The 14,431-nt window shown below is 38.7% G+C and overlaps 1 protein-coding gene across 3 annotated transcripts in view; it reads left to right on the top strand.

Moving 5' to 3' along the window:
• Window positions 1-14,431, top strand: part of DSE (dermatan sulfate epimerase) — a 33,688-nt gene that overhangs the window by 7,140 nt on the left and 12,117 nt on the right. For 2 of the 3 annotated variants that reach the window (XM_062632452.1, XM_062632453.1), the window contains exon 3: window positions 4,350-4,818. In XM_062632452.1, the coding sequence (XP_062488436.1) occupies window positions 4,403-4,818 (416 nt within the window). In that variant the 5' untranslated portion in view covers window positions 4,350-4,402. Of the gene's footprint in view, window positions 1-4,349; window positions 4,819-14,431 lie in introns of those variants that run through there. The other variant, XM_062632454.1, reaches the window with a different exon arrangement.

The raw sequence follows: 14,431 nt of genomic DNA, 5'->3' as shown, positions 1-14,431 counted from the left end.
AGTTATGAGCAGTGATTTTTACACCTTTCCAGCATTTTTATTGGAGAGACAGATGGTCATTGATTTTATCTCACTGACCAAAAGGCAGGTGGAGGAAGGACTCCCAACTGTTCTTTTCTTGGGGTATAGGAGTTTTGTGCACTGGTGTCTAGCCCTGCAGCTTTGAGAGGGACTCAGCAGTACTGTTTGCTGATGTGGGAACTATACAGCTTGGGAGTTAGGTCAGTAGATTTATTGTGATTGTTACAGTACAAAGATAAGTTTATAGTTTCCTTGGTCCCACTTCATCTGACACCTCATTTTGCTGTATCAGATCTGTTTCTGTGAGTCAGTAGGAACCAAATGGCAATATACATGGGAATTAGTCTCTATTGACCCTTTCACCTCTCAGTTTTTGTAGACTTACCCCACATTTTTTAGTACTTAAATGTCATTGGATTCAGTTAGAGGCCTCAGTTACTCTCCCATTTTTAAATATGTTTTCAATATATTTAGATCAGCGGTGAAATTGTTGGACAAAATAGCTCTTCAGTTGTTGTGTCATGATTTTAAAACACTACAATTTCCAACTGATTAATTTAGCTTTATAGATGCTGCTCCTCGTGTCAGCAATAAAGTCAATTGCAACGTGTGTGACAAGTTTTGCTAATTATTTGAGGTATTTGGACAAAGTGCCAAAAGAAAGTTCCTACAGAAGTTTGCTTTTCTCTGCTGTGATCTAACCTAGCACTCCTCGTGGCAAGCAGGTATGTTTTGGCAGCTGTCAGTATTGGTACAAAAAATTGCAAGCTCATCTCCATTTAATGGGACAAGATACCACACACCTCTCATTCCAGCATTACCTGTTAGTTTCACAGTAATGGTGTGGTGGCATCTGTTGCTGGAGGTTGATTATTTCGTGTTAAAATATCTATGACTTTCCTATGTGTTTTAACATTGGGCGTTAAAATTGCTTGGTTTATTTCAAATTGCTTGTTTTATTATCAATTGCTTTTAGTGCTAGTGTTTTTGAATGGCCAAACAAGGTGATCTTAGAATATAATTTGTGACAAAGTATAGTGACAAAATTGTTCATCATTAAATTGAGCATTACAGTTACAAAAAACTGAGTGGGAAAGGTTTGCTTTTGCTTTTAATAGTTTATCAAGAAGTGATGCAAAAAAATATGAAAGTTAAGCCCTTGCTGATTCAGAAGTCATTGTCTAAGGTAAAAGTTTGCAGGCTGAACCTGGAGACTTGCTTTTTGTCAGTATGGTGGAACAGATTTTTGTCAAATATTTGAACACAACACTTACTTGTGGAGGTAATTCAGGTAGCAATAAGGAGAACTGTAAACTTTGTGGAAAACAGGAGCCACCCAAAAGTTATTAAATACGTGGAGATTAGTTAAATGGTAACTTTGAGTTTTAAACTATTATTTATCTATGTATTCTATTATTACAAGCATAGAGGTTGGATACTTTAGCTGAGTGTCCGGGCTTCTCCCACCTTCTCTGGAGGCAGCCAGGTAGTTTTGGGGGTGGGAGGAGGCAGAAGAAAGCCAGCATCTCCACAGCAGAGATGCCAGGAGTTTGCCTGCAGGGTCTCCTGAGTAGTCATACATCCTGGGACCTCGTGGGCAGTTCTCTCCACATACTTGTGGCTGGTGCCTCCACAGAGGTTTGGATGGAAAGGAAAGTGGACTCTTTTGTAGCTGCCTCCTCCCATTCACAACAACCTGAGCTCTGCAAAGTTACGGGGCAGGGTTTGCTGGCCCTACTGAATCGCAGGTTGTTGTGAATAAATAAGAATGACTTTGTAGACCTGCTTTTGGCACTGCCTGTTGACTTCCTTCCAGATCTTGACGCTGAATATGCTGCCTACTATAGGTCAGTTTTCCAGTTATGTTGCTGTTAGTCTAAACAGTGTGGTATGGTAGTTCCTTAGCGTGGTTAGATGCTTAGGTTAGCTAGTTGCTTACATCCAAGGTAAAAAAAAAAAAAGGTTTACCGTCTCTGTTAAATGCACACATACACGAAGGGAGAAAATGAGGGGGGGTATTGAATTCTTAAAGTATGGACTAGGGTTTTAGACAACACTGGAGGTGTCTGGTGATGGTGAAACGCTGGGAAATGTGTGTCCAGATTGACAAAGAAGGAGTTCTGGGAAACCTTCCTGTATATATCCTGAACTCTGGTCAGAAAGACCCTAATTTAGGGATCTGTTAAAACCATCCCTAAACTTATATATGTGTTTTTATTCTTCATTAATGTGCAGGAATATTTACAGAAATCAAGGGAAAGAATGCATTAAGTCCTTACTGCTAGCTGGGATTTTTTCTGATTGTGGAAGCCCAGAAACTTTTTTCAGTGTATAGTCATCACAGAAAAAAAAGTTACAGACATTTTTTGCCTTTTTTCAGGTCTTGGGGTTTATTTAGGCTCTTTTCTCTGCCCCCCATTCTGAAGGATCATAGAGACTTAAAAAAAAATTATGGTGTTTTGAGTTTTTTAATTATGAAAAAACAGTTTTTTTTCAACAGCTTAAAAAATGGCATTGAGTTGCAAACATAATGTACTGGTTTGACTGGGTTTTACCTCCTTTCTTTCAAAATATGTTGTTGCATGGGCTCCTTATGAATAAATGAGAATACAAGTAGACTTGAGTATGTTTGGATAAATTTCAGTGCATGCTTCTTTGTATGTGTGTATGTGGTGAGAGACTATGTAGATATTGTGAAAGCATTACCAAATAAACCACCTTTTGATCTGCGTAATGAGTCTGGTAACGATTCGTTTACATCCAAAAAAGGGCAAAACTTACTTGCAAAATGCATTAAAATGCTATGAAAATGTCATCTTCCATCACGCTCTGTTAAAGCAATTATGCTACTTACTGTGATCTATAAATATAAGCAGTTACAGGGTGCAATATTATTTTTACTCTAGACAGGAATGCCCAGGAAAAGGTGTACTTTTTGGCCAAAGATGCTTGCTCCCAGATTCATTTTAGGAGCTGAACATAAGCACCTGGAGGGTCTGTGTAGCCAGTAGCCATGGAGGGATCTAGTCTGTCAAGCTTGTCTCGTTCTCTATGGACATGTTAATGACATTGTTTAATCAGGATGTGGGTCTCTAAATAAGGTTTTAACAGCCTAAGTTTTGGTTGGAAAATGTTGGCATCTATAGGTAGGGAGCTGTGGGGAGAAATAAAATGTTGCTTTGTACTTCAGCTTCTTAAGAGTTTTATGACTGAATCCCATGAAACAGGTTTTCCATGGAAAAAAACATTTTACGTTTCTTTTTAGGTTTTCTTTCCTTCTGTCTATTTCTCCTTTTAATAATTGAAAACTACTGTTCATTATTTACATAAAACTGTGTCTCTTGAATCTGGTTTCTGTAACCTTTCCCCTCAGAAGAATTCTAGGAATTTGCTGGCTTTCCTCAGGGGGATCGTGGCCATGTTTTATCTGAGACTTCAGGCTAGATAATTGGTAATTTTTATGAAGTAACTTACTATGTTTAAATAGTTGCATTTAACCTCTGCATAAATTTGCCATTTGAGCATGTTTTGAGAAGTCATGTATGTAGGAGAATATGCGCTTTCATTCACCATTCTGCCTTCTTGGTAGCTGGCAGTAAATCACCACATGCAAAATGGAGAGCCCCTTAGAAAAAGAGTGGTAACGATGATGATGATAATAATAATTCAAAACCCAAAAATGCTCTGAAGACAAGGTATTTCAGCTATTTTTGTAAGTCTCTGCCACTTTCTCTTTTTTTTTCTGATTAAAAAAAGGGGGGGGGGTGAACCAACCCCCCCCCAAAAAAAAAAAAAACCACCCAACCAAAACTGAGGACGTGTCAGAACCAGAGGCCTCAAGCACAGTATAAAATGACCCCGGCACAAACCTCCAGCATTCCTCATCCTTCCCTCTCCAGCTGCTAACATCAGCCAAGGCAGCACGCAGGCTTGGCTGCTGCCAGCACAAGCTCCTTGGCTCTCCCCCTTTCTTCTCCCCTCCCGCCCTTCTGTGCTTGCCAATACAGTCATCACTGCTTCATATTAGGCACCATTGCAATTATTTGAAATACAAGAGCTGTCAGTGTGTTCCTTTGCCTCCTATCAGCTACTAGAGGGAAGGATTTGGGAGGGGGAGGGGCTTTCTTCAAGGTGTACGGGTTTTTCTTTAGGATGAATTGCTCAGTAGGTATTTTGTCTGAAGTATTCATATAGAAGCTACTTGAAAGACACCTGGGACAATACATGGGTTAAGTCTAGATGGAATTGTCTTTCTTAGAGAGCGTGCTGAATTACAGTGTCTCACCGATTCATTTTCTAACGTTCTCTTTCATGTCCATCTGCCATAGGATATTTCAAAGATGGTTTGGCTGCCATTGAGACTTGGAGATCTGATGCCACAATGAGGACTCACACACGGGGAGCCCCAAGTGTGTTTTTCATACATGTGGTTTGCTTCGCCTTTGCCTACAGCACCAGGGAGGACTCGAACGCAATGGTTCCTTTTGTCAATGCCAACTATGACAGCTACCCCATGCTCTACTTCTCCAAAGGGGACATGGAGACTCTGCGTCTCCAGGCCACCACCACACACAGGCACATTGCAGCTCGTCTGATTGAAGCAGTACAAACAATGCTGTCAAATCCCCTGGAGTACCTTCCTCCGTGGGACCCGAAGGAGTTCAGTGCTCGGTGGAATGAGATTTATGGCAACAACCTCGGGGCCCTGGCGATGTTCTGCATACTCTACCCTGAAAACATCGAGGCCCTTAACATGGCCAAGGATTACATGGAGAGGATGGCGGCTCAGCCTAGTTGGTAGATTTTTGTCTTTTTTTTTCTAAGTTGTTCTTACCATATAAACTGCTTGCAGTTGGAGGAGTGAGTGGATGAGTGAATTGCTTATATTATTTCAGTTGTTTTGACATTCACTTTAACAGTGACTAACTTGCTGAATGCATTTACCCTCATCTGGACCAGCAGTGACACACAGCTTTTCACCTTCACTGGACTTACCCTTTAGCAAATTAATGCTGAAAGAAGCATCATGACCCTTTATGTACCTCCCTAATTGCTGTAAGGTGTAAAAAAAGCACTAACACCCCCCCCCCCCCCAAACAGAACAACAAAAATCCAAACCCACTCCAAATCAGAAGGTAGGGTATCACGTCTAATTTGTAGCAAGAAATGCTACAAGTGTTAGTATTTAATATCTTTTTCTTCTTTTTTTTTTTTTTTTTTCCCAAACTTGTACATATCTTCTTAGAAAGAATTCAGGGAAGGGGGACCTGGAACTATGAAAAACAGGTGTAGGTAAAAATGACATTTGAGTTTCTGCAGCCTGCTGTAACATATGTCTGAGCTACAGTGCAAACTTGCAGCTGTGCTTGGCTGAACAGTTCTTGGGCTTCTCCTTGAGACATACTAGGACATGGTAAAGATGGTTGTCCATCTGATTACTGGAGCTGCCTTATCAACTTACATTTTCATAACCACCTTCTATATTAACTTAACCTAGATGTGAGTTATCATCCACAAGTTATTCTGTCCTCACTGCGCCACACTCTTTCTATGGGGACAGAAGCTAATGTTCTCACTGTAGGAATTAGTCTAGCAATTGGAACCCCAGGGTCTCTCTCCTTTTACTCATCTTCCTTTTTCAGACCCACCAGCAATTTATCTCCTTTCTTTTTCCTCAGGCAGACACATTTCTTCTACCCCCCTGCAGCACTTGCCACTCACTGGGCCTTGCAGACAGGCCCAGGGTTGCTGCCACTGTGAGGAGGTCAGAGAATGGAAACATGCCTTTTGCCCAGGGCAGTGAGGTGGAGCTGCAATGGGCATTGCTCCCCTCTGTTGTAGCTGCTGTTCTACAGCTCTGTGGTGGCAGCAGCTCAGCAGGAATCTGAGTCATGTTTCAAGCCAGCACAAGAAGAAGCATTAGCTGTTCAAACAGTATTCATTACTCAAATTACTATTCCTTACCTTCTTTGGGTTAAGACCAACTAGTAGCGTCCTATAAATGGCATCCATCCGTGGGCTGTTGTTGGAATTATGCTGGATTTGAGCCAGCATAACTTGGGATCCATATCCTCCTGGTGGGCATGATTTAAAAGATATTACAGTGTTGGGGTTCCCCTATACTAAGTATTAGAATATGAATGTCACGGAAATACAGGAACTAGAACAAAAGAAGTGGTGGGAGAGAGAAAGGACACATTGGGCTTAAGTTGCTCGCATGTCACAGAAAAGAGGACACATGGGAGTTGTGAAGAAAAGTATTGGCACAACAGGATGGTGGTAATTTCCAAAATCTTCCACTGGAGCACAGAAGTACAAAGCTTCAGTCTTACTTTCCTCCAGAGGAATTCTGTGTTTCTCCTGGCACGCTGGCAGAGGGTTAGAGTGCTAGAGGTAAATCCAAGGATGTGTAACCATCTCCAGCAGAACCTACAGACTGCTCCAAAGTCAACACCTTCCTTCCTAGTTTCATTGTTCACACTTTTTCTTAACTTTCTGTGGGTGGTATAAACACATAGTTACATGGCCATCTGTTTTAATGGAATAAGAAAGAGGAGCAAGTGTTATTTTGAGTAGTGGAACTTATTTGTTTCTTTTGTGGTTTCTGATGTCTCACTTACTGTCTCAGTAACCTCATTTCAGTTCCTTGTGTCCTATGTTTCCTGCCCTGGAATAATTGTGGTCTCTCTGTCCCTTGCCATAATGCTCTCCTTCATCCCAGCTGAGCAGATACCAATCAGAACTGAGCCAATATCCTGTTTCCACTTGGCTTTAATGATACTTACCTGCCCAAAATCCTGTTTTTTCTCAAGTATCCTGTGTTACCTTGGTAAAAGAGAAGCCATGCTTTTCCCACCTTTCCCTTCCCCATGTCATTCAGCAAACAATCAAGGATTAATCAAGGTTCTGTGCTTTGCTAAAGAAGTGGGTGCAATGTACTTAATAGGGAATATACAGAAGGAGGAAATCAGAAACATAGGCAATAAGGCTGGGGTAAGCTGGCCTTTGCAAACCTCCAGTTGGCCAGCTTTTCAAATGCTGTGACAGAAACATGAATCTGGTTTCCATTTTATTTTTCCCAGAGAACTCATGGCTGAATAATGTCAACATCTAGTTTTCACTATAGCACCATCAGTGATGGCAGTAATATAGATACCTCTCCCTTGTCCAACAGTGGTTTTCAGGAAACTATATGAATGCAATATCTCTGTGGTATGTACTGCTCTGCCTGGCTCTGCTCTAATAGGTCAGCAGGTTCAGAAGCTGAAGGAGGGGCCCACAGATCATGTAAATCTGTTTTTCCTAAGAAACTCAGCTCTCAAGTACCAGAAAACATGTTACTGCACACACTTCTCCACTTAGGGTAAGACTAGGAGAACAAAAGTTGACATGGCAAGTAGGGGAGTTGTGGCTCTTACGGCATCTAAACCACCGTGTAAGACTGTACATAAACTGTTTTGGCAGTGTCACAGTAATGGAATTTTAAAAACCCCATGTTGTCCAGTCAATTTAGGCATGTTTAGTTTTCCTCAGACTTTTGGGAAAACTATCATTCTGGGTCATACATTACAAATGTTATCTTTATTAAATAATTTGAGCTCACATGTGTTCTGATCAGGAGGGTGGAAAGAACTAGCAGTTTTGATGTTGCCCAAGTTTGGAGCCTTGAATGTTAGGGCACTCTTCTGCCAGAACTTATGTCATCAGTAAAGACGGCTTGTCCAAAGAGGTATTAATAAGATAAGTAAATCAGAGGAACTTTTCTCTCTCTAGACTTCCTCTATAATGTAGGTGCCTAGACTGCCATGTAAAATGCCAAAAAAAGTTTTTGTCACTGACAAAAGTTGGAAAGATTAATCTGGTGCTCATATAGGTTCCTCGTCAGCAGCTTGGTTCTTTCAACAGTATGATCTGGATTTCTTTTACTTCTGCTGACATGGCATTGCCCCTAAAATAGCTCTAGAATTAAAAGAAAATAAAAATTCAGTTGAATGAGTTTCTTCTAATTTTTTGTGGCAACATTAAAGAAATTTTAAGCCTTACCAAAAATAAAAGTGGATTTTGGTTGTGTGTGCGGTAGCTGGATAAAATAAATACAGTTTAAAGTGTCATTGATTATTTGTCCCAGAATGCCAAAAGATTAAGAAAACTGACATTTTAAATTTCATCTTTACATTAGCAAGAATCCTCAGTAGTCTAAATATGGTTCAATGTCTCAAGATACAATTATGAGAAAGTCTACTGGTAATTGATACATGCATGGAAGAGGCATGTAATTAAGCACTTTTGTCTTTTCTCATCTCTTACACTAGTCATTTTATATCACATAACAAAATACATCCTCCATTGCGTTCCCATTTATGTACGCTAACAGAGCTTGAGCCGTTTGTCATAACAACGGATGTTGATAGGCATGCTGCTCATAACAGAGCATCCGTAATTGCTACATCCTGGAATAGGTTTACATTTTAAAATAAACAAAAGGGCAATGGCTAATAGCTAACTATAACAATCACCCAAATAATATGGGAACAGGCAATGTTTTAGAGACTAGCAAGAGCGAGGAGATATAGTGCATTAGTGTTTCAGTAAAAATAGATGGACTTTAATGGTTTTACCTGTAAAAATTAAAAGCTGGTGTTAAATAACTCACTTGGTTTTCCTGGGGTTTGATACCTAGATGCTGTCTAAAGTCAAAGAGAGTTTGTCCTTATATTTGAGGTGTGTGATCTTATTTTACGGAGGACAGAGGATATAGATGCGTTCTCTGGCATTTTATCTCTGGCCCCTAGAGCACTCGCCGCCAGAAGTGCATTTTGGCTGAGGGGATCTGTACTCGTGATTCTTTCCATGTGCTGCCTTGGCCTGCTCCCGCACTGAGTGGAATGATGTAATTGGAGTTGCACATTGTGCAGAAATAAAAGTCCAGTCAGATTCTGTGTTTTGGACAAAGCAGTGAAAAACTCTCATCTTTGCTAAGCCCGCCTTATAAACAAATACCATGTAGGTTCACAAATTCTGCACCCTTCTTACAGTAGCAGGAAAGATGTCCCCATGTGCCATTGACAAACAAGAAGTTTCTGGGTTTTTTTGTTTGGCATTTTTTTCCCACACAGTTGACGCACTGTTTTTAAAGACAAGTATGTTACCAATGTACAGTAAGGTGTGGGATTTGACAGTAAACCCGGCTTGGTGGGTTTCATAGGGGAGATAATTACTGTCAAGCACGTGCAAACATTCCAAGGGAATAGCAGCAAGTAAGGAGAAGCTAAGGGAAAGCTTCAGCGTAACAAATCTGTGACCTTTCTGCTATTTCATCTTAAACAGCAATCCTTCAGCCTTCTGTTAGTCCCTGTTTATTAAAAGTATTGAAGCATGCTGTAGGACTGTTGCTGTTAGTATCCAGGTGGTGCTTGGTGTTGAACAATATGGATTACAAAGTAAAAATACCTAAATATAAATAATTAAATGTGTAGATAGATGCATAACTAAAATAAACTCATGTGTGCTGAGTTGAGATAAGGCAAGTCTCTGCTAACACCACAGATTTAGTGCATCTGTTTGACTCCAAATAATCCACCCAACAGTCATCTTTAAAGAAAACTTAGGAGGGTTTTATAAGACTGAGGCATAGACATTAGCATAAAAGAAGCTTGATACGATGGGATAGCCTCCTACAGGGAGGAAGAAAAAGAAAAGGAAGGGTAGGAAGGTGAAGTTGGTATCTGGAATATATATTATGTTAGTAAGTGAAATATCAAACCCTCATGCTGGGTTTATCTTTTTCATATGTAGCATTTAAAAATAGGAGTTGTGCATAACTGTGAAATTAAATGTCCAGCTGGATTTTGAAGAGCTTCCTTTATACCTTCTTTTGTAATTGATAGGACCTCTAGGAGATAAATAGACGCTGAAGTTCTGTGATAGCTACAGGGAGCTCACTTTGTGGCATGAATCAGATAAAAACTTGCTACAAGAGCTAATCTGTTGAAATAATAGCTAAACTTCTATGTCTGCTTAATATGGCACTGAGAATTACTGAAACAGGCTCAGTTCTTGTTTACTAATGTGTCAACACTGAAGGATCATAATTAATAATAAGAGCGAGCCGAGCCCAGTATGAAAAGGCCTCTCTTGTGATCAAGGCTGAAAATGAGAGAAGAGGATCTGAAAGAAGCTTCAGAAGCAGCAAAATGATGATTATAGACCTATGGGGAAACAGTGAAAAAGAGGCTAGAAAGCAGATGAAAGTTTCCAAAGGAGTAAAGTTCCACTTGCCTTTTCAGCACCTAGGCAGTACAACCCTACTTTTATAGGAAGCTCTTAAAACTTCTGAAAAACATTGAGACAACATTTTATGTCGCCTTTTTTTTTTCCCTGTATTGATATGAATGTAGCCTTTTCCAATTAACCACTCCTTTGGCTGTTTCCCTGTGAACTGAGCTGCAATGAACCTGAGCATGTCAGAGTGGCTGCTGCTGAAACACAGCTGGTAAAGAGATATGACAAATTTGTTTTACAAGATAAGTTTGTTTTTTTCTTGTTTAGACACCAGAAATATAAATCATCAGTTTTTCAAAGATGCTTCTTATTCTTAATGTTTTTGTTGTTGCAAACGACTGAACACTTAGGTTATGCAGAAATGGGGTTTCTGTTTTGGCAGCCAGCTAGAGAAATGTGGAAAAGGTGGACATTGAGAGGTTGCTTTGGATGAAACAGATTTTTTCAAGGATTTTTTTTTTTTTCTTTCCAAAACAAAAATTGGAAGCTTCTGTTCCATTAGTGAAGAAAATACTCTATTTGAGCACAAGAAAATATTTTGTTTTCGAAGCTTTGTTAAGAAACATACTGAAAATTTAGTCAAGTTTATAAAATAAATGTTGGTGGTCTCATTTCCATTAGTTATACTCCCTCTTGGTATGTATATTCCCTATGGACACAGAAGAATATTTCTCTCCTTTGCCTCACTGGAGGTTTAAAGCTGTATCTCCTTCCCCCAGAAGTGGGTCAGAACAATGGGAAGGGTCTGTGGAGTGTCAAAGCCTTGCCATTGGGAAGACTGTACAATTACACAATTGATTTCAGGATCAAGAGGTCAGTTGGCCCCATTACATGACATATTTTTATCCACAATTGACATTTAATGTGCATTAATCTCTACCATGCTGTTAGCTGTCTAAGATAATTGCATCAAAATATACTAGAGGGCTGTCCTTCAACTAATTTTCACCTGTCTTTAGAAAATACTCATTTCCTTTGCATCCACCTAGTAAGAGTGAGAGGTTCAGTACTGAGGAGGGAATACTGACATGCTTCCCTCAATCATTAGCTTAATCTGCCCTCAAACTGCAGGAGCTATTCTGCAGTAAGTAATTTATCATTTGAGTGTTTGGAGTATTAAACTTCAGGGTGTGGATTACTCGTGTAATATATGTGTCAGGATGTGCTTAATGCTTCATTTTGCATGCAGTGATGCCCTATTACTTACTAACCTTGAGGCTAGAAATCAGATCTCACAGTGCCTGGAGGGTATTCTGTTTCTCAAATTAGAAAGTGTTATTTTCCTATTTGCTTCAACTTGATTTTATATTCTGGATACAAAATGAAATAAAGGCAATTCTAAACATCCCACAAGTCATGATCATGGAACTCGATTAAGCATGAGAGTTTGATTTAAATCCTGCCTTGAACTCGGCAGAGAGTATTTTTTCCCTCTTGGCTTATATTTCTTAGAGAAATGCTAATATTTCTTTCTTCAGTAAGGAAGTAGTAGTAGACAGAAATGAGGGAAAAATACAGACAACTGTTTCTGCTGAGAGAGGAGACATTAATGTTGTCAAGAAATTGAGAGGTTGTGGTAATTCTACTACAGTATTTCTTGTTGTTTTTTTTGTTGTTGTTGATACTGATTTTGACTTCCCATCCAAAATCAGTATATGTATATAGAGTACAGAGTCATATTTAGTGGAAGTGCTATGTACAGTCCTAGCCTTGAACATGTATTGCATGCCTGATGATTCTTGACATCATGAATTGATGACTAAAAGAACTGTCTTAACTCCCTCTTCAGTTTCATTGCTCATTGCAGAATGTGACAAATCTAAAACAAATAGCCATGTTGCAACATGCAAAAATTCTCAGCACATGTAGGAAAACCATACTACTTATACATAATACCAAACTTATCCATAATGTCCTTATTTGTCCAGTTTCTTCATGGAGAATTTATATCAGACTCTTAATATTTAAAATAAAATAACAAAAATATTTTGTATGATGCAGATGAAGAGAACTTGAAAGAATACCCATGCATCTATATGTCCTGTGCCATTCACAGAATTTGTCCAGACTGCAGTTCTTTGTGCAGAATGATGCATATGAAGGATGTTTATGGTGTTTAATCATTAGGCAAGAAACCAGTTCATCACTTTTGCTCTTTTACAAACCTTCTCAAGTTTCCAGATAAGGACCTCTATGAATACAGATATAGATATAGAAGTACAAAAAACAAATACTTTGGGTTTGTTTTTTGGTTTTGGGGTGGTTTTTTTTTTGTTGTACTCTGTAGGGATGCGTTTATGGTTTAGCTGTTACTTTAAAATATGTTTTGGAACTTTTGGAACAGTTGTCTGCTAAAAGTGCTTATGTTGCAACTAAGTAGTTGCTCTATACTAAAAAATCCATTATAGATGTTTTTATTTACTTTGGATTCTTTTTTGGTAACGTCTGATACCTTTAAAAGACCAAAGAGGCTAATGCAGCATTGAGGTAAAGGTTACTTGCTGTCATTAGACACAGTTAATTGCTAAGCTGAGGTTCAAACTGTCTGATGTTAAGTTTTACTCCTGAGAATCTTAGAAAATAGCTGTTTTCTGCCTGTTTTCCAATGCAAAGTATTGGCATGTTTTTACCTATCTTAATTCGTAAATACAGACAACTCTTCTTCAGTATTTAAGAGCAGAGTAGTTAATAGGTTGTCCTGAAAACTCTTTTTTTCATATAATATGTTCAGTGCTAGCCTATGGTATCATGGTTTCCCACAGTTTATCAGCCAGGCTGTTTATCAAATCTGACACTAAAAATACTTTTGAAAAATGAGAGCGTAATTTAGATAACAAAAAGCATTTAATGCTTGCCACTTGACCATTCTTCTTGTGAATCATTTTCCACACTGTTTGGTGTACATTGCTTGTTTCCGTTGAAATTCGCTTAATGGAGGTGCCCTGATTTGTATCAGCTGAAGAGTTACTACTTCAAGAGAGTTGCATTTTAAGAACAGATGTTGACTGTGGTTTTGTATGTTTAGAAACGAGGGTCTTTAAATTGTCATCTTTAATTTTCTCTATTCCTTGTCTGCATCTCCTCTGTTAAACTCTATACAAGACTTACTATACAAATATCTTTTATACTATAGAATTTGACTCAATATTGCATTTGAAACAGAACATGAAGTTAGCTTACATCTTCAAAATGAAAGTTACAATAAATCAGTTCCACTGTCAAATCTCATTTAAGATGAAAGAACGTAAAGATCATTAAATAGCTTTAAGCACATTCTAATTTGCAATTTTTAGTCTGTTACAAGGAGACTGAACTTTGAATTAAATGTTTTAAATCCTGTCAGTTTTTTTCTTCAGACCTGATGTATAGCTTAGCCTCATTTTGTAACTGTTCCAGACAGAGGCCTTTAAAGTGATGCTTCCTGTACCCATTTGAACTCTAATTTCTGAATGTACAATAGTTTAGTGAAAAGTAAAACTAAAAATATTTCAGAAATTAGGATTCAGGATACAGCTGGTTTAAGGTATGTTCATGTGTCAGAGGATTTTTGATAGCAATCACGGTGCCACGCTGTTGCATATCATCGGCATAGAATGCAACTTTATGTTTACATACAAGACTACCAACATTTTAAGAACTTTTTCAGTGATAAGGAAAGATGAAAATGCAGAAATAGAGACACAGAGGATTAATTGAGATTGACAGATAACCAGTTAACTCAGATTTTCAATTTTTGTGCCTCAGCGACACAGTATAAATAAATCCGGAGAATTAGAGAGTTGCCTGATCAGTTCAGCTACGTTTTCTTCCAGTTTACCTGGAAACACAAAAAGAATGAGCAGCTAGGAAAAGCATGTAAATGTTTTGGGTTACGGGTCTGTAATTTTTTGCAAAAGAATTAAGTGAAAACATAAGTAAGATATTTTCCTATATGTGGCTGGAAGTCTTCACTGGCAAGTTTAGAGTTTGGACCAGAAAAATGAACGACAAAGAGATGTTCCTGACATTGACCACGGGGAATGGATGAGGAGATGATGAGCAATAAGTTTCTAGAACTGTTTTTCCAGATGCTTTGACAGTCACTTGTTACCACACTTACAGCTGTCTTGTATTGTTCACAGCCATCTTC

This window comes from Pezoporus occidentalis, unplaced genomic scaffold (assembly GCF_034315485.1).
Source record: "Pezoporus occidentalis ecotype Australia unplaced genomic scaffold, CSIRO_AGI_Poc_V1 ctg39, whole genome shotgun sequence".
NCBI classification, from domain to species: Eukaryota; Metazoa; Chordata; class Aves; order Psittaciformes; family Psittacidae; genus Pezoporus; species Pezoporus occidentalis.
The sequence above is the reverse complement of the archived record's forward strand: the minus strand, read 5'-3'. Positions and strand labels throughout refer to the sequence as shown.